This window comes from Dromiciops gliroides, chromosome 2, assembly GCF_019393635.1.
Source record: "Dromiciops gliroides isolate mDroGli1 chromosome 2, mDroGli1.pri, whole genome shotgun sequence".
Lineage (NCBI taxonomy): Eukaryota > Metazoa > Chordata > Mammalia > Microbiotheria > Microbiotheriidae > Dromiciops > Dromiciops gliroides.
This window is the reverse complement of record NC_057862.1, coordinates 658,601,249-658,622,172: the sequence shown is the minus strand read 5'-3', so window position 1 is coordinate 658,622,172 and position 20,924 is coordinate 658,601,249. Positions and strand designations below refer to the sequence as shown.

General features: G+C 41.8%; 1 protein-coding gene across 1 annotated transcript in view; it reads right to left on the bottom strand.

Moving 5' to 3' along the window:
* PRSS54 (serine protease 54) overlaps positions 1–20,924 on the bottom strand; it is a 135,715-nt gene that overhangs the window by 3,915 nt on the left and 110,876 nt on the right. The window contains exons 5-8 of the mRNA XM_043980236.1: positions 18,093–18,200; positions 16,128–16,230; positions 4,721–4,976; positions 2,713–2,844 (exon numbers count right to left, since the gene is read on the bottom strand). Coding sequence (XP_043836171.1) covers positions 2,713–2,844; positions 4,721–4,976; positions 16,128–16,177 — 438 coding nt within the window. The 5' untranslated portion in view covers positions 16,178–16,230; positions 18,093–18,200. The remainder of the gene's footprint in view (positions 1–2,712; positions 2,845–4,720; positions 4,977–16,127; positions 16,231–18,092; positions 18,201–20,924) is intronic.

Below are 20,924 nucleotides of genomic sequence, written 5' to 3'. Positions count from 1 at the left end.
CTGGGAATGTGAGGACAGCTTCAAATGACCTCATTCCCTGTGACTTTAGACACTCTTGGTAAAGCTGGTGTCCGTGCTTTTTATCTTCAAGACAGTATTTCTTGACTTGTGGGTTGGGAGGTTCAATTGTATCAGGGACCAACTAGAAAGTTTTATTTCAAATGTGCTATTCAGACATCAGCTTTTCAGAACCCTCTAATCGTTCTCACCAGTTTGCTAAACCAGGGCTTCTTCTTAAACTTTTTCTACCCCGAGAAATTTTTATGCAGCCCTGGGTGTGTGTGTGTATAAAATATATATATATATATCTTTTACTGTTGCCAGATTTTTTTTTAGGACCGCCACATTCAGTTATGTGACCCCATATGGGGTCTAAACCCACGGTTTAAGAAGTTAGGTGCTTAACAAAGTCATCTGTGGCTTGAAGGGCCAGTGGCTAAGATGTTTATCTCAGGTTGCCTCCTAATCCTCCTCCCTGTCTCCAGACTTTTCCCTCCCAATCCATCCCTCACACTGTTACCAAAGTAAATCTTCCCAAGGCACAGGTCTAACTGCCCTTCTGACTCCTTTTTTTTTTTTTTTTTGCAAGGCAATGAGGGTTAAGTGACTTGCCCAGGGTCACACAGCTAGTAAGTGTCAAATGTTTGAGACCGGATTTGAACTCAGGTCCTCCTGAATCCAGGGCTGGTGCTTTATCCACTGTGCCACCTAGCTCCCTCCCTTCTGACTCCTTAGTTCAAGAACCTTCCATGGCTCCATATTACTTCTAGGATAAATGCAGAACCCTTTAGCCTGGCATTTCTGACCCTCTACAATTTTATTCTAAGCTACCTCTTTAGCATAATTTCATATTACACTCTTCATGAAGGCAACATTTCCATAAAATTGGACTGCTTAACTATTTTCCAAATTCTACATACTCACTGTATATTCACTCAAGTAGAAGCCTAGAATAATAGCTAACATTTATATAGCATTTTAAGGTTTACAAAGAGTTTTTTTGTTTGTTTTGTTTTTGTTTTTGTTTTGCGAGGCAATGAGGGTTAAGTGACTTGCCCAGGTTCACAAAGCTAGTAAGTGTCAAGTGTCTGAGGCCGGATTTGAACTCAAGTCGCCCTGAATCCAGGGCCTGTGCTTTATCCACTGTGCCACCTAGCTGCCCCAGAAAGGTTCTCTGAAGTGTCATGCCCAACAAAGACCTTTTCTGATTTCTACATGGTCTCTCCTAGTGTGGGCCATATGATTTTGTGTATGTATTCTATTTATCTGTGTAAAGTTGTTCCTGCAACTTGAATGCCTTTCTGACATCTTTTCTCCTTAAAATGCAGCTAGGTCTGATTAGTTCAAATAATGAGTCCCCTGACCATCAGCTGGGGAATGGCTGAACAAGTTGTGGTATATGAATATAATGGAATATCATTGTGCTATAAGAAATGACGAGCAGGCGGATTTCAGAAAAACCTAGAAAGACTTACATGAACCTGATGCAAAGTGAAGTGAGCAGAACAAGGAGAACATTGTATACAGTAATGGCAACATTGTATGAACAACTATGAATGACTTAGCTCTCCTCAGCTATACAAAGATCCAAGACAATTCCAATGAAAAATGCTATCTACCTCCAGAGAAAGAACTGAGTCTGAATGCAGATTGAAGCAAACTTTAAAAAAATTTTTTTTCATTTCATCTGTTTCTTCTTTTACAACATGACTAATAAGGAAATGTTTTACATCATTGCACATTTATGCACAAGATTGCATAGCCTATATCAAATTGCTTACCATCTTAGGGAGTGGGGAGAAGAGGAAGGGAGGGAGAAAATTTGGAACTCAAAAAATTTTTTAAATGAATGTTAAAATTTGTCTTTACATGTAATTATGGGAAAAATACTATTAAAAATAATGAATCTCCGAGAAGTGGCCCCATTATTTAAATTCACAGTATATATTTCCACTGGGTTGGAACCCTAACCATATTTTATGTAATTATCAGTTTGGATGCCTGCAATTACTTCTAAGGATTCATTACTTGAACTAATTGAGACCTAGTGTGGTTTCCATTTAGAATTCCTAGATGTTATTTAGAGGGAGAATCTTGTTAAAATTTTAATAAGGCAAGAACTCACATAGCTTTCACAATAAGCATGGTTTATGGTAAAACTGTCTGCTTAGGGAGACTTCATTTAAGAAGACTTGTGGGATCCTAGATTTAGAAGGAATCTTAGAGGTCGTCGAGTCCAACCCCTTCATTTTTACAGATGAGGAAACTGAGGCTGAGAGCTGTTAAGTGAATTACCAAGGGTCACACAGGTAGCAAATCTCTGAGAAAGGATTTGAATTCAGGTTTTCCTGACTCCAAGCTTAACCCTTTAGCCCCTGCACCACTTAAACAGGCGATAAGGATCAACATTAAAAAGGAGTTTGGTTTCCATAGCAATGAAATCTTGTGATTCTACCCGTAATAGGCTTGAAGGAGGTTGAGCTGGATCAAAATAAGGAGTTCATGATGCTATGTTTTTGACTGGGACTCAGTCTAACAAAAGCCCAACCCCGTGTCCTGCACACAGGGGGCTCTTCAGAGATGGCCATTGGATTCCCTCCATGATGTCAGTCATCAATCATTTTAATTTAACCACCTAATATGCCAAGTGATTTAACGTGGCCCACAGTTCCTCCTGTGTTCTTACATTCTCCTGGCACTAGCTTTTCTTACCAAGCATCCAAAGGTATTGTCCTCTTCCTTAGAACTGTAGCAGGCAGTTCCCCGGGGTCTCTTTAAGGAACAGGGCCACACTTCCTGCACAGGAAGCTTCCTTAGGACACCCATCTCCATTCTCTTTCTAGTCTGGACCATGAAAAAGCAAACCAAATATACATTAATACAAGTGCCTCATTCTTTGCCAAGACTGTGAATAAAGATGTTAAAATATGAGGGAATGGGGAATGTCACTATAAATCTACTCTTCTTTAAAAATTTAAAAAAAATTTTTGGTGGGGCAATGAGGGTTAAGTGACTTGCCCAGGGTCACACACCTAGTAAGTGTCAAGTATCTGAGGCTGGATTTGACCTCAGGTCCTCCTGAATCCAGAGCCAGTGCTTTATCCACTGCGTCACCTAGCTGCCCTAAATCCCTCTCTCTCTCTCTCTCTCTCTCTCTCTCTCTCTCTCTCTCTCTCTCTTGCAGGGCAATGGGGGTTAAGTGACTTGCCCAGGGTCACACACCTAGTAAGTGTCAAGTATCTGAGGCTGGATTTGACTTCAGGTGCTCCTGAATCTAGGGCCAGTGCTTTATCCATTGCGTCACCTAGCTGCCCTAAATCCTCTCTCTCTCTCTCTCTCTCTCTCTCTCTCTCTCTCTCTCTCTCTCTCTCTCAGGGCAATGGGGGTTAAGTGACTTGCCCAGGGTCACACAGCTAGTAAGTGCCAAGTGTCTGAGGCTGGATTTGAACTCAGGTGCTCCTGACTCCAGGGCCGGTGCTCTATCCACTGCGCCACCTAGCCACACCCAATCCACTCTCTTAAACACTATTCTAGCAAGGGATAGTTAGAATTTGAACCTAAAGACTGCCTCCAAATCTAGCACTCTTTACTTGACATCAGATTGTCTGTGCTGGACCTGGTCTGTGGTGAGAGCTTATCGAACAGAATACTGACATCACCTTGGGTGAGTTGGATGAAGGGACAATCAACCATATATTTCAGGGTATATTTTTCCCCCATTTTCTATCAGCTCACACCAGTTTTCAGGACTACCAGAATCAACTTGGGATAGGAAGAGATCAGTGTTTAAGGAAACACACAGATTTAGTATTTATGAGTTGCTGTTTCTGCTGCTAATAATAATGATAATAATAATAATAATAATGATAAAATAAACAGCAGCAGCATTTATAGAATGAGGTTGGCAAAACACTACAAATATCTCATTTTATCCTCACAACAAGTCTTCGAGGTAGATCCTCTTATTAGTCCCATTTTACAGGTGAGGACACAGACAAATAAAGGTTAAATGGCTTGTCCAGGGTCACATGGCTGATATCTGAGGCCAAACTGGAACTAAGTCTTCCTGCCTCCAAACCCAGTGCTCTATCCACTGAGCCATCCAGCAGAGGAAGAACTGGACTTCTTTCAAGAAATCACTTACTCTACACAACTACTTTTGTTTGTAGCATATGTGAAATTCCTTGTTATTATTCGATCCCATCCAACTCTTTGTGACACGATTTGAGGTTTTCCTTTTTTTGGTGAGTCAATTGGGGTTAAGTGATTTGCCCAGGGTCACACAGCTAGTAAGTGTTAAGTGTCTGAGGTCAGATTTGAACTCAGGTACTTCTGACTCCAGGGCCGTGCTCTATCCACTGCGCCACCTAGCTGCCCCAATTTGGGGTTTTCTTGACAGATACTGGAGTGGTCTGCTGTTTCCTTCTCCAGCTCAGCTCATTTTACAGATGAGAAAACTGAGGCAAATAGGGTTAAGTGACCTGTTCCTGGTCACAGAGCCAGTAAGTGTCTGAGGCTGGATTTGAACTCAGCTCCTCCTGATTACAGGGCCAGTGCTCTATCCACTGAGCCACCTATTAGGTTTCTAGCCCAACTTTTTTTTTTTTTTTTTTGCTGTGAGTGGCCTGAGTAATAATTAAGCTAAGCACTGAGGAGATCATGATGCAAGGCAAACCCATTTCCAGCACACACCCTCCTTTATTAGAATAAAGGCATTAACTGCAGCAGTGTGGATCCATCCTGACACCCAGCAGTTCTCCAGGATTCCTGGGGCCAGGTTCCTGCTAGGGAAGCAGATGGGTTGAACTTGGTCATTAAACTCTATGGCTGTGTAGGTCTTCAGGAGAGCAATGTTATTCTCCATGGTGATGTAATTAAAGCCTTCGTGACTGAGGATGGCAGTGACGGGGTACTCTGGCTGGGTTCTTCTCCTGGCATTCATGTCAGTAATACCGACCAATGCCAAGACCTTCTTCCTGGAGACACAACAAAGCATAGTTTGAGCCAAAAATCCCTGGGAAGCTGCTTCTCCACCAACAGCCAGGAAGAAAGTGAGACATCAATTCTCCCCACCCCTTTCCCCCACCACACTCCCTCAAGCTTTGCTTTGTGGGGACAAACCCTTGGAGCCAAAGGGAGAGGGGAGGGAACACTGAACATAGCAGGCTTCTTGTTGGCAAACCCAGGGATCCCTTTTAACCACTGATTCCACATCACTCCCCTTCCAACACTTTGTGTTCCAGCCAAGACCAGCCTGCTTTACATACCCTGGACAGGACATTGCCTTTTTTTAAAATTAGAATTATTTTTTCAATGAACAAACCTTTGTTTTCTTCTCCCCTTTTACCCCCCTCTTCCCTTCACCTGGCCAGTGGAAACAGAGCAAAAGACAAACAAACCCCTCTTAACATATAAGTTCAATCAAGAAAAACAAATTCTCTCATTGGCCATGGAGGTGACATTGCCTGTACCTGGATTGCCTTCCTCTTAACCTTGTTCAGTTGTGTCTGACATTATGACTTCATTTGGGGGTTTCTTGGCAAAGATAGTGGAGTGGTTTGCCATTTCCTTTTCCAGCTCATTTTACAGATGAGGAAACTGAGGCAAACAAGGTGAGTGTCTAAGGCCAGATTGAACTCAGGAAGATGAGTCTTCCTGACTCCAGACCCAGCACACTATCTACTGTACTACCTCAGCTCCCCTCAAGGCTCAAATACTACCTCTTACAAGAAATCTTTTCTGATTTCTCCACTTGCTAGTACTGTTCCCAAACTATTTTCTGTGTACATTTTGTGTTTATCTATGTACATGTTGTCTCCCTTTGAGCTGTTCCATGAATGTCTTTGTATGCCAAATGTTTGGCACATGATAGGACCTTAATAAAGGTTTTTCAAATGAACGAAGGCCCTACAACTTCATAAAAATGATAGTACTCGGGGCAGCTAGGTGGTGCAGTGGATAGAGCACTGGCCCTGGATTCAGGAGGACCTGAATTCAAATCCGACCTCAGACACTTAACACTTACTAGCTGTGTGACCCTGGACAAGTCACTTAAGCCCAATTGCCCAGCAAAAAAAAAAAATTTTTAAATGATAATACTCTCCTTGCTGGTTGTGTCTGTAGGTTATAGGAAAGATGGGGGAAATGCCAGTTTTCCAAGAAACTTAGGCTCACTGTTGGCTAGTAGATAGTGGGTGATGAGGCTGGGAAGAAGAGGAGGAAACACAAAATTTCTTCACAGATGCTAGGGCACCTCTAACTCTTCTCCAGTTCTTCCAAGCAGAATCATGGTTTCTCACATTTTTCACTAATCAAAAGTGATAATGATCACATCAAAGGGAAGTGGCTCTGGACTAGTAAGAAAAGAGCACCATCTTTCTGTGGGATCAGTCAGCACTTTTTCATCATTAAAACATTCTCTCTGGAATTCAGATAGAATTTCATTTTTCAAATGGCCTAGTTACTGGATTTCCCACGGCAGGTTCAAAACAAAACAAAACAAAAATAAAACGACCCAACCAACCCTGGCTGAGTCAAGCCTTTGGAGGCCGAGAATTTTTAGAACTCAGCATGCTGTGTGGTGCAAGAAGGGTTCAGTCTGTCAAATTCCCATCGCCAGAGATCAGAGATGAACCGTGATCTCCAGACAGAAGGTGAGCACAATGTACCAGACTATTTCATCTTTAAACACTCCCCTTTGCCTTTTCTCTCCCTTACTCCCTACCCTCCCTTTTCTGGTTCCCTGTAACTATCAGAGGTAGCTAAGGTGTATGAATAAGGAAACCAAGATACTGGCCTGTTCTGAAAGCAGGAAGCAATGCTTAGGATCCAGAACTCACTAATGATGCATCCAAAAGCCATATGGGTGTAGTGTGAATCCTGCAGGGACACCAGCCAAGGGAATGTATCCACATTGGCTAAATCGTCAGCATCATTGGGGAGAAAAGCAGAAATGAAGCTACTTTGGATCAAACAACCTGCAAGGGAAAGGCAGGTTAAGCTCTCAGATGAGTTCTTGTTGCAGCAGAGTCAAAGACTTCTTGGCTATATCTCTTGCTATTTTCTCACTCTCCCCTCTACTCCTACCTAAAAACTCTTATTAACCAGGACGCAGAATAATTTGTGTTACAAAAACAGCTCAAGCTGCCCATAAGATAGGGCATTATTATTTATTCCAAGTTTTTTTTGGGGGGGGGTTACTGCCCAGGAACACAAAGATTCTCGATTCTAAATAAAAATAAGATAAGCATTATTTGCTGTATATATAGGTTTCCTTTAAGACAGGGGGAAGGGAGGGAGGAAGGGAGAGAGACAGAGACAGAGAGAAGGAGTGAGGGAGAGGAGAGTGATGGCCGGTGGGAGAGAAAAGAGAAGGGAAAGGGAAGAAGAGAGGGAGAGAAGGGGAAAGAGGTATAGTAGAAGAGAGAGAAGAGACAGACAGAGACAGAGAGACAGTGAGAGCTAGAGCGAGAGCGAGAGAGAGAGAGGGAGAGAGAGAGAGAGAGAGAGAGAGAGAGAGAGAGAGAGAGAGAGAGAGAGAGAGAGATCCCAAGATAAAAGGGATCCTGCATATTGTCTAGAACGTCTCCCTTAAGGACAAATATCTTTTCTAAGATGGAAACAAAAGCCTTGCTCTGAGAAGCCACCTTTCCACGAGATGATTAGATTAGGTAGACTTTGGGTTTTCTTTCTTCCTCTTGTTACCAGTGGAATGAAGCTATGGACTTCAGGACATTCTGTGCCATCTCTCTCACACAGATGGGATGCTGCTATTGTAAGAGTGTTCCTAGCACAGCTGAGGGCAAGCAAAGCTTGTGCTAGTAGAATGAGGATAGAATGGGTATGGTCTTTTTTGTTGTTTAATAGATCGCAGTTATCTACAAATGTATTGTGAATGTGGTGAAAGGAAACAGAATCCACTTGATATATCTGTCCAGTATTTTTTCCCCCTGTGATATTTGAATGCCTATTTCTTTGGATGCACTTTGGGACTTGACTCCAAATATTCAATTGCCTTCCAGGCCACAGAGAGTGCTTAATACATAACGCTGCTTGTCTGGTCATGCTCCCAGGGGTCCAATATTTCGAACTGGACTCTCTTCTCTACTGCACATTGTCCATGGTGCTCACATCCCATCCAACATCCTCTGACCATTCCATTTATTCCCAAAATGAATCAGTCTCTAGACCCAGATGTATGAATCCTTTTAACAGGCTGACAGAAGATTTCTGCCCTACAAGTAGTACTGGGATCCCATAATTTAACTGTTTGACCTCAACTCCCAGTGAATATAACATTCACTTTTAGTATTCAATATAGCTGATGGTTCTACATAGGAGCATAGGATCACAAATTTAGAATTGGAAGGGACCTTTAAAAGCCAGCCAGTACATATTATAGATGAGGTCTAGAGAGGTAATATGACTTGCCCAAAGTAGGTAGTGACAGAAGGAATTTGAACCCAGGTCTTCAGCCTTCAAAGCCTGCCCTTTTTTCACCATACTATGAAACATGACAGGTACTTAGAAGGTTCTCTTGCTCAGTATTACATATGTGCATTTTTTGTTTTTTGTTTGTTTGTTTTGGTGAGGAAATTGGGGTTAAGTGACTTTCCCAGGGTCACACAGCTAGTACGTGTCAAGCGTCTGAGGCTGGATTTGAACTCAGGTTCAAATGGCACTGTGCCACCTAGCTGCCCCATATCTGTGCATTTTCAATTAATGATCTAATTCCCTGACTCCCTGTCTGCAACCACCAAGGACAGCACCAAGGTATTGGTATATAAGTACCATGGTCTTGGGTGGCATATCACTGAGAGCTGTAATGAAGGATGAGCTGAACTTCACAAAGGAGCTGCCATCTTTGAGAAGTCAATTCAGTTTGAATACTTTGGACCCGTCATCTCATCCTTTGTTTGCAGGGCACCTTGTGTTTATTGGTCCTTACTGCCTCCTTTTTTCCTTTTTCCATTTCATCATCTCCTCTATTATTGCCATGCCATCCCATGTACCACTGAGTCTTTCCCCTCCCTGCAAAGGGTCCAGGAATCATAGTGGTACGTTTGAGCTCAATGAACAGTGCACAACAAACATTCATGGGTTTAATGAACAGGGCTTTTGTGTTCTTCCTCTAAGGTTTCCAAGTCCTACAGTGTATCTGCATTCTCTGGCAGGTGCGGTGTTGAATCATTCCAAATTACAAGCATTTAGGATAGTCTGGGGTTAGTTTTGACTTGACTTAAAGTTAAATATTAGTTGAATGTTCAGACAGAGCACTAAAATTCTTGAATCCTGCTTGGTTCAACATGTCATCTAAAGCAAATACATAGACCTACTTTCTCTACACAATTGAGGGAAAGGCTGGAACTGTAGGGTTGAACACAAGAACAACTCACCTAGTCATTTTATTACCAGTCTGGAATTCCATAATGGGATTTGAGGGAGGAAAAAGCTTCCAGCACTAAAATTGCCCAGACTGATTTTTTTTTTTTTGGTGTGGAAACTTGATTTTAAACTCCTAAGATCTAGAGTTGGAGATTGACTAGTCTAACCCCCTTATTTTACATGGGAAGAAACTGTAACGTTGAGAAGTAAAGCAATTTGCTCAAGGGCACACAGCTAGCAAAATGTCAGGATTGGGATTTAAACTCAGGTCTTCCAACTCTCTGGAGTTGAATTGCCAATACTCCTTCCCACTGTACCATGTTACCTCTCAAATGAGCTGAATGACATCTAAAAATGACATGAAGAGATAGTGATGATGGAAGAAATTGAGCTGCTCTCATACTATGCACTGGTTGGGTTTCTAGATTGCATATGGTAGGATAAACATTAACAAAGACCAGTCTTTAGGCATGCTTTTGGTTATGATGTGTCACTGATTCTGTTTCATTGTTCTTTAGTCTCCTGGTTCCATATTTATCTTTTTTTTCTTTCTTTCTTTTATTTTTTGCAGGGCAATGAGGGTTAAGTGACTTGCCTAGGGTCACACAGGTAGTGTCAAGTGTCTGAGGCCAGATTTGAACTCCGTTCTTCCTGAATGCAGGGCTGGTGCTTTATCCATTGAGCCACCTAGCTACCCCCATTCCATGTTTATCTTATCTTGCCTCTGCTACACAAGTATTTACTTCTTCCCCACTCTCCCTTCTTTCTTTTTTTTTTCTGCATTTTTTTTTGTTTTGGTGGGGCAATGAGGGTTAAGTGACTTGCCCAGGGTCACATAGCTAGTAAGTGTCAAGTGTCTGAGACCAGATTTGAACTCAGGTACTCCTGAATCCAGGGCTGGTACTTTATCCACTGTGCCATCTGGATCCCCCCCACCCCTTTGTTTTAACTGTTTGTTTTTTTTCTTTCTTTTTTTCAATAAATATTTTTATTTAAAGTTTTGAGTTCCAAATTTTATCCCTCTTTCCTTTCCTCCCCCCCATGTCTGAGGCAGTAAGCAATCAGATATAGTTTATACATGTGCAATTATATAAAACATTACTACATTAATCATTTTGTATAAGAAGACTTGAATAAAAGGAAAAAAATGAAAGAAAGTGAAAGATAACATGCTTCAGTCTGCATTCAATCAATATCAGTTCTTTCTTTGGAGGTGGATAGTATACTTCATCATTAGTCCTTTGGAATTATTTTGGATCATTGTTTTGCTGAGAATGGTTAAGTCATTCATCATTCTTCATCAAACAATATTGTTGTCACTGTGCACAACATTCTCCTGGTTCTGCTCACTTCACTATATATCAGTTCATATAAGTTTTTCTAGGCTTTTCTGAAATCATCCTGCTTGTCATTTCTTATAGCACAGTAATATTCTATTATAATCATATAACACAGCTTGTTTAGTTATTTCCCAATTGATGGGCACCCCTTGGTATTCAATTCTTAGCCATCACAAAAAGAACTACTATAAATATTTTTGTACAAATAGTTCTTTTTCTCTTTTTTTTTTTGGTATGTCTTTGTCTCCCTTCCCTTTCTGTCTTGGTGTCGACTAAGCTGATTCCTTGAATCCTGAGACTCCTGACAATGGTATCTAGCTCATTTACTAGAGAGAGAAAAGCCATTACTGTCTTCATTCCAGAAATAAGAGGAGAGTTAAAACAAAGATCCAAGAGGGTACTGAAAAAGTCCTACTTTGTTTTCATTTTTCTGAAAAGTGAAGGTCAAAATGCTACCATGGGGTATTGCTCAGACATCTAGAATTTTATGGATTGTATTTGGTTTAAAACAAATTCCAATGGCATATGAACAGAATTTGACTGAAGGAAAACAGATTCAGAAGAGAAAGACCTTAGAGATCACCTACATGCAAAAACTCACGAGTCATAATATTATAATTGTTTTGTTTTTCAGTGGCATACTTTGAAAGTTCTGCAATGTGGGGTCTTCTCTCCATTGACACACACCATCTTTGTATCCTGTGTAATTCTTGTCCATGGTTTTCCCATAAATCCCTAATGGAAGTTCGAGCCAACCCACTGGTGATTTTTCCTTTTTTAGTATCTTGGTTATGCTGCTTGAGCTGTCCATCTGTTGACTCCCATTCTCACTAGCCCACATCCTTTTCTGGTCAGATGCATGCTCCATAATACCTTTTATCTCACTTCTTGCATGCAGATCTTTTCTTAGTAATAAGCTGTTGCCTGCTTATACCTACCATGTATCTTTCCATTGTCCTTTGGGTTACAAAGGAGAAACTGTAAAAAATGGACATTTCCAGGGCAGCTAGGTGGTGCAGTGGATAGAGCACCGGCCTGGGAGTCAGGAGAACCTGAGTTCAAATCTGGCCTCAGACACTTAACACTTACTAGCTGTGTGACCCTGGGCAAGTCACTTAACCCCAACTGCCTCACTTTTTAAAAAATGGACATTTCCAGGATTCACCAGTTCAGTGGAAGATCTTCTGAATCATCCAAGAGTGAATAACATCTAATTGAATTCACCAAAAATTTACTAAGAACCCAGTGTGCTAGCTAGGTACTGGGGAGACAAAGGCAAAAACAAAACAAGCCCTTCCCTCAAGGGACTAACAATATAAGGAAGTCCGTGCTAAGCATTTTGCAAATATCTCAATCCTCAAACTCTAGATGGTAGGTGCTATTATTATCCCCATTTTACAACTCAGGAAACTGAGGTAAATAAAGGTTAAGTGACTTGCCCAGGGTGACTAGCTAGTGTCTCACGTTGGATTTGAATTTGAGCCTTCTGACTCCAGGTTCAGGGCTCTATCCATTGTACCACCTGGCTGCTTCTAAGAGGTTGGGAGTGATGCGACCAGGGGAGCATTTTAAAATCATTTTATTGTCCAATTCTTTGGATAGTGGTAACTTATGTATAGTACACATGATAAGTGTCTATTAGTCAGGATATTTTAATAAGCGGGACATCTTATTCCTTAACCATGTAATAGAATAGAATTTAATATACTGTAGTAGCAGTAATAATACTTTGCATTTGTATAGAACTTTTTTCTGTCTCAAAGAGTTTTCTCATCTGTTATCTCATTTTATTTTACATCTCTGGAAGGTGGGTGAGGTAGGTGTCATTAGTTCCATTTTTCAGCTGAAGAAATAGGATAATAATTGGGTGATTAGCCCTAGGTCCCATGGTTAGTGCCAGAGCCAATGTTGGAGCTAATGTCTTCTGACTCTTAAGCTCAAAGCTAAAAAAAAAAAAAATCAGTTGAGCATGAATTGTTTCACCAGTTAAGTATAATCAAGGCATTATTTTTAGGGCTGGCCTGAGGCAAAATGGTGCCTTGGGACAATTTCTATCTCCCTGCATAAGCCAACTTGATATCTGCAGTGGAAGTAGGTCTGGTAGGATGATAGGTAGGCAAGAGAAAGGGGGTTAGGAAAACAATGGAAAGGAGAGAACAGAGGAAAAACAGGGAAAGAGAATAACACGGTAGGACAAGAAAAGGGAATAGCAATGCTTGTATGTGGGAGAGGAAAAGAGGCAAAAGATGGGAACTGGAGGAGATGGGAGACATTAGCCTAAGGAAAAGTGAGAAATAGGAAATAGGGAGATAAAGAGGAAGATAGAGGAATGGGAATAGCAGGGAAAGGAGAGAAGGAAGAGAAATGGAAGCAAGGGAGAGAGGGAATAGTAGAAAGTAAGGGAAAAGGATAAATCCTTCCTTCCCTCCCTCTCTCCTTTTTCTTTCTTTCTTCCTTCCTTCCTTTCCTTTCCTTTCCTTTCCTTTCCTTTCCTTTCCTTTCCTTTCCTTTCCTTTCCTTTCCTTTCCTTTCCTTTCCTTTCCTTTCCTTTCCTTTCCTTTCCTTTCCTTCCCTTCCCTTCCCTTCCCTTCCCTTCCCTTCCCTTCCCTTCCCTTCCCTTCCCTTCCCTTCCCTTCCCTTCCCTTCCCTTTCTTTCTTTCTTTCTTTCTTTCTTTCTTTCTTTCTTTCTTTCTTTCTTTCTTTCTTTCTTTCTTTCTTTCTTTCTTTCTTTCTTTCCTTCCTTTCTTTCTTTCTTTCCTTCCTTTCTTCCTTCCTTCCTTCCTTCCTTCCATCATCTGCCTAGGCACCTTGCTGGTGGCAGGGAGACAGAAGGGCTAATAACCTAGTTAAGCAGCATAATCCCCATCTCCATTGCCTCCCTCATCTCTCCTACTCCCTAAAGATACCAGAGCATTTCCAAGCACTGCCAGTGTGGAGTGGGGTTGGACTCCTCTACTGAAGTTCGAGACCTCTTCCCTGACTCTAGGCAAGTGGTACTAAGCCAGAGATGCCAGCTGTGAGGGGGAAGGGACCAAGCTCAAATCTGTTTCCTCTTACTCTCTCCCTCCCAGAACTTCTTCTTCCTAATCTGCTCAGTCCCTAAAAGACAGCAAGAGGAGCCCCCACCCCACCCCGAGGGACTCTCTTGACTTTGAGGCTGTCACTGCTTTCTTTTTTTTTTGGTGAGGCAATTGGGGTTAAGTGACTTGTCCAGGGTCACACAGCTAGTAAGTGTTAAGTGTCTGAGGTCAGATTTGAACTCAGGTCCTCCTGACTCCAGGGTCGGTGCTCTATCCACTGCACCACTTAGCTGCCCCTGTCACTGCTTTCCAGGGTTTGGGGAATTGGAGATGGCACTAGCAGGAGCAGAGCAGGACCATGGCTGGTTTCCCTGGTTCATTTTGATGTCCCTAAATCATAGTGCTTGAAATAGGTGCTTAATGACTGCTGCTGAAGCCAGCCACATATAACAAGTCAAGACAACAGCCACTTATTAAGCACCTATCATATGCCAGACACTGTGCTTTTAACACTGGGGACATGAAGAAAGGCAACCACCCCTCCAAACCGTGTGTGTGTGTGTGTGTGTGTGTATACACATATATGTGTATAATGGAAAGAGTTCTGGACTTGGTGTCAGAAGGGACATGGGTTTGAATTCCCATCTATCTAATTGTATGACATTGAGCAAGGCACTACTCTTAGAACCTCAGTTTCCTCATCCATAAAATGGAGATAATAATAATAACATCTGATCTTTTTATAGCTCTTTAAAGTTTACCAAGCACTTTTGCATACATTATCTCATTTGAATCAATAGTTCTAGGAGGTGGGTATACTGAGTAGAATAATATTTTCTTATTCTACAGGTCATATACACACACACACACATATACATATATAATCAGATCTACAGCCATACATATTATATAGACATATATTAATATCATAGATGTACTACTTTATATGAGAATACATGTACATTATACATATTTATTCATATACATATAGTCCAGGAATTAGCATTTTGGGCTTATTTTTATTTGTTTTGTTTTTTGGGGGGCTACGAGGGTTAAGTGACTTGCCCAGGGTCACACAGCTAGTGTCAAGTGTCTGAGGCTGGATTTGAATTCAAACATATGGAAGGCCTGGCTCCCAACTGCGAGAGATCCTGTGTCAGTAACCAAGGTCTGAGGATGGGAGGAAGAGTCACCCTTGGAGAAAATTATCCCAGAGGGGTAACTGTCTGGGATCAAGAGGATCTCTGTTCTTCATTACAAACCTCCTTGCTACTCAGCTGATAGAAAGGCTTCTTTCTCTTCTCTATGCCCACTGAACAAATCAATGTGTGCTTTCCCTATGGCCAATTTGGGCCAACAGCCAGACCATGGGCAGGGGCTTTGGATGACCCAGGAATGGTGCATCAATGATCTGAGCAGTACTTGGGCACACTGAGCCCTCGTGCTAATTCACTTCGCTTATAAGGCATTTCTTTTTTTTTTTTTAATTCTTAAATTTAGGATTTTATTTAGATCCAGTCTGCCTGCTTAACCAGGAAGGAGTTGTAATATGGCCTAAGCTTCAATAAAAATACAGTTAAAATACAAGCTTTATTAGTTGAATTTTTATATGAATGTATATTGCTCTTTTGGGGGGGGGCAGGGCAATGAGGGTTAAGTGACTTGCCCAGGGTCACATAGCTGGTAAGTGTCATGTGTCTGAGGTCGGATTTGAACTCAGTTCCTCTTGAATCCAGGGCCAGTTCTCTATCCACTGCGCCACCTACCTGCCCCCTTGTAAGGCATTTCTGTAGGATTTTTCTATGTGCTGTTTGGTTCAGAGGCTCTGGCAAGGATCTTTCTACTCTTTGTGTTTCTCACTGATTTGCACTGTCGCTGGCATTCTTTGCATACCCAAGTATTCTGGGTCACACAAACAAGAGCTTTCATTGATCTAAGGCTTTTTGGTCACATAGCACTGGACGGCCATAATCTCATTTCATCTCATCACCTCATGATGTAGGTAGTACAGCTATGATCATAATCACTTCCATTTGAACAGATGAGAAAACTGAGACTCAGAGAATGAATTGCCCCCAAGACCACCAACCCCAGGTCTTCTGTCCATAAATACAGTTTTTGTACCTAAATTAACTCACTGGTGGTTCCAGTAATTACCAATAACTACTATAGTGGCATATACGAGTAAATACTACCTAACCTCCTTTGCCAACAAGGCAAAAGCTTGCTGGTGGCTGGAAACCTGCTTTTGTCAGTGAAAGAAATCATTCTGATCCTCAAACAAGACTGAGACCGTCCTGGGGAGGGGATCTCCTGATGATTTGATGATTTCTGGATCCCACACCCAGTTGGAGCCATCCCAGAAGAACTAGAACTTACTCACCAGTAAAAGAGTGTGAAATGCATAGCAATAGAAAAAATGGCCTTCTCCATTCTGCCATCCTAAAAGAGAACCACATTGAGAGACAGCCGAGAACCCAGGACAGCTGCGAAAATGAACAAAACAAAACCCATGAGTCAGTCATTTGGCTCTGCTCACATGCATCTTTTTTTCTCACCCCAATCTGTGGTGTTTTATTTTTTTTCTTTCTACCATTGACAAAAGCACATCCTCAGCTTCCAGGAAGCCAACCATCATCATAGCTAGCATTCAAAGAGGGCTTTATGATTTGCAAAGAATTTTTCGTATTTTATCTCATTTGAATCTCACAACAACCCTGGGAGGGAGGTGCTATTATTGTTGCCATTTTTTACAAATGGAGAAACTGAGGCAGGCAGTGGTTTGGCCGGGGTCAGATGAGGCAGGATTCAAACTCAGGTTTTCTAAAACTATCTCTACTTCAACCTCCTCATGTCACAGAACTCATTACCTTCTGACTTGAGTTCCTTCCCCTTTAGCTAAAGGTAGAAAAGCAGTTCTACATAGTTTATCTCACTCAAACCTCCTGACAACCCTATGAAGTAGGTGCTATTGTTAGCCCCATTTTACAAATTGGGGAAACTGAGGCTAGGTACACTAAAATGACATGCCTCATGCCTGAGGCAGGTTTTGAAATTAGCTGTTCTATCCATTGAGCTACCCAGTCACCTCATTTTCATTGCTTGTCCTATCTGCAAAAGGAAATGGGGAGGTATCTGTCCTATGCTACCAATTAGGCTAATAATAGGGAATATGGATCCAGGGAGAGAGAAATGCCAAATACTTGTTTCCTTTCTTCTCAATCCAAGACAGACCTTGGGATTTTTGAAGGGAGCCAGTTCTCAGATCCTTTCATATCCACCCCTGTGTCACCCCATGGCCACATTCTATTGTTAGACAAAGAGGCATTTTACAATTTAACACTTGGTGTTTTAAACCACTTCCCTCCAACTTAAACGTCTTTGTTGGGTCTTAGGTCCCTGAAAGCCATGCTTTTATTCTAACCTGTCATTTTACTCCACTATTTATGAACAATGCTTCATTTTCCTTTATCACCTCAACAACTTTCCTGTACTGGAGATGTGTTTTGAACTTCAAAGAATCAACAAGTCATCTTGCCCCAACTCAGTTTCTAAGTCACCTTATATCTTTCATGTCACCACATGTTTCCTGTTCCCAGTGTGATCGTCAGAACCCTTCCTTGAACCTTTCAAGTTTACTGATGCTACACAAAAGATTTCACCTGGACCTTATTAAAAACAACAACAACATTGAGTTCCACAAATGAATTCTTTATGCAGGAGACTGAGGAATGTCTAATTGTTCCATCTCTGTTACTATGGTATCACCCTATAAACAGAGCCTTGAAGAGGGGCATGGAATGAGTCAGGATCAGAAAACATAGGTAGCTTCCCATAGCTTTGAATATAGATTCAGGTGGAGCCCAAGCATGTCCTCAAGTCAACTTCCAGAGACAAGTTCAGTTGAGGAGGGGAGACAGAGAGCCTTGATCATAATGAGGCTGCAGCTGAAGAAGCCTCTGATAGAAATGGGAGAACAGGGAGGTGAGCAGGCCAGAGAGAAGAGCTCATCTGTGGGGAGAGAGGTATGCCAAGCAAGGGAAGGAGAAGGAAACAGTAACCCGTACTTTAATTATTATTATATAACCCTAAGCCCAGTTATTCCTATGCTCCCGTCTGAACTTAGATGACTTGGAACAAAGCCCCAGTCACCCTGACTAGTTAGAGCTTTGAATTCAGCTGAACTTCAGGCATGCCAACATTTTTCCCCATTCTTCTCAAGTTTTTCAGCCCCATATTCCTATAAAGGTTATAATATAGAACATATAATATGACATATAATGTATAATAGAAGAAAACTTTACTTCTCAATGGTATCATCAAATACAAAAGAAAACAGAATAGTTACCATCTGGGAGGCTTAGCATCCATGGTACATTCTTGGAAAAGTAATTACCACCTAAAACAATTTCTTTTCTTGGCTATGAATATGCTCAGACATTCTCATCAGCAGCATCTGAATGGCATTGAAATGAAGAGAGAATGACAACTCTGAACAACAGAGAGAGTATAGTGCAGTATATACATTGTTATGGCCACTGGTCTCTGTCTGCCTCATGTCTCCTCGTCCTAATTTGGTCTCAAGAGCCACAAAAATGATTTTCCTAAAATGTAGGTCTGACCGTGTTATTCCCCTACTCAATAAACTCCAGTAGCTCCCCATTACCTTCAGGATCCAATAAAAATTCCTCTGGCATTTAAAGCCCTTGCCTCCTTATGCATTACTTCAATACATTCTACAGCCCAGCCATTCTGGTCTACTTCTCATTCCTCACACTTAACCCTCTACCATCTTCTTACCTTTGACAAGGCTGTTTTCCAAATCTGGAATTCCTCCACCTCTATTCTCTTGCCATTGTTGGCTTCCTTCAACACTTCACTTAAGCATTACCTTAGGTAAGAGGCCTTTCCTGTTCCCGCGCCCCTCTCCCCCCCCCCCCCGCCCCGATGCTGGTGCCTTCCATTCTAAAGTTATATTTGTTTCATATATGTGTATACATGTTGTTGTTTAGTCATGTAAGTCATGTCTGGCTCTTCATGACCCCATTTGAGGGTTTTCTTGACAAAGATACTGGAGTGGTTTGCCATTTCCTTCTCCAGTTCATTTTACAGATGAGGAAACTGAGGCAAACAGGGTTAAGTGACTTGCCCAGGGTGAGTCTGAGGCCAGATTTGAACTCAGGAAGATGAATCTTCCTGACTCCAGGCCTGGCACTCTACCCACTGTACCACCTAGCTGCCCTTGTGTATACATATACACATGTATATGGGAATTGTATATCAATAAATATACTATATATTCATATGTATGTGTGTGTTGTTCCCCTAGGTACAATGTAAGCTCCTTGAGGGTACAGACTACTTTGCATTTGTCTTTCTGCCCTCAGTTCCTACCTAGCCCACTACCCTGCACATAATAGACATTTAACAAATGCTGAGTTGACAGTGAAAAGCATATTAAACTTGGGAGTTTCAGGGACCTGGCTTCAAATCTCAGGAGTGTTATTGACTACCTGTGTAACCTTGGACCATGCACAATTTCTGTAAGCCTTCATTTTCTTTTCTATCAAAGGAGGCTAGACTGGATGAGTTCTAAGATTCCTTCCAGATCCTAAGTCACAAGAACTATAATTTAAGGAGTCCCCACTGGCCAAAGACTGAGTTGAATTATGCAGATCTAGCTGGGAGGGGAAGCTACAGTACAAGGCTTCTATCTATTCTTTAAAACTTAGACTTAAATCCAGTGAATCAAATGATCTGTCTGCCCCTCCTTCAGTACAGAGTCATCTTTACTGTGCCTCTTGGCTTCTGCAATGAAAATCAATCAATCACTGGGAAAGAGTAATGCAAGGAGAAATCTCAAGTTGAGGCTTGTTTTATCTTGAGTGATAACGTTTTCCAACCAGCCAAGTATAAAGGTGGTTTTATTATGCTTGAGGTGGAAGATTAAATTGAATCTTCCCTTAAGGCAGCAGCAAACAAGGTTAAAAATTCTGAGATAAGCATGGTATACACACACACACACACACACACACACAAACACAAGTATATATGTGTGTATATGAGAGAGAGAGAGAGATGATCTATGTGGTTATCTATGCGGTGTGTATATATGTATGTGTGCATGTGAGAGCATCCATGTGATTATATATTCAATATATATGGTATATGTGTATATATGGCATATATGTGTATGTATGTATATATATTTATGTATGTATGTGTGTGTGTAGGAGAAAAACTATTCAGAGACTCCCTTTCTCCCTAGAAGGCCAAGTTTCCAAACTCTTAAATATGTAGGTTACTTGTAAAGCAACCCCCAAGGCTGGAGCTGCCCAAGGAATTCTCCTCCTCTGTTCATAGGCTAGATTCTGGAACTCTGGAGGAGAGAGTGACTTTGAACAGTCCTCCCTCCCTTAAATCCAATTGACTGCAAGTCATGACATCACCCCCATGTCATGGTCCTCTTCGAGATCAAAGGACAAACAACAACATCAACAAGATTCTGGAACACATTCCTCAGGAAATTCACCTCCATTTGTGGCCACTTCTGGGGCTGCAAAAATCTATCGGTTTTCCAGTCTCTGAAGTGTTGGGGTTTTTTTGGGGGTGGGGTGGGGCAATGGGGGTTAAGTGACTTGCCCAGGGTCACACAGCTAGTAAGTGTGAAGTGTCTGAGGCTGGATTTGAACTCAGGTACTCCTGAATCCAGGGCCAGTGCTTTAACCACTGCACCATCTAGCTGCCCCTGGAAGTGTTAGGTTTTTGATAGAAGACCTCTTCTCAGAGAAGAGAACAGAAGGACAGAATGTAGCCAGCAACACCTCACTCAGGCCACCTGGGCAGGAACAAAAGAGCTGGATATATGCCCCTGCCACAAGGGGAGGGGGGAGTTTATAGTGAAGAAAGAGTGGGTAGGAACGGAGAAATATCTACTCTTGGAACACAGGCACAAAGGAAAACAGGGAAAGGGGGAAAGGACTGAGCAGGTCTGCTGGCTTTCTTTTTTGTTTGTTTGTTTGTTTTGGTGAGGCAATTGGGGTTAAGTGACTTGCCCAGGGTCACATAGCTAGTGTCAAGTGTCTGGGGCTGGATTTGAACTCATGTCATCTTGAATCCAGGACCAGTGCTCTATCCACTGCACCACCTAGCTGCCCCTCTGCTGGCTTTCTAAGACCTT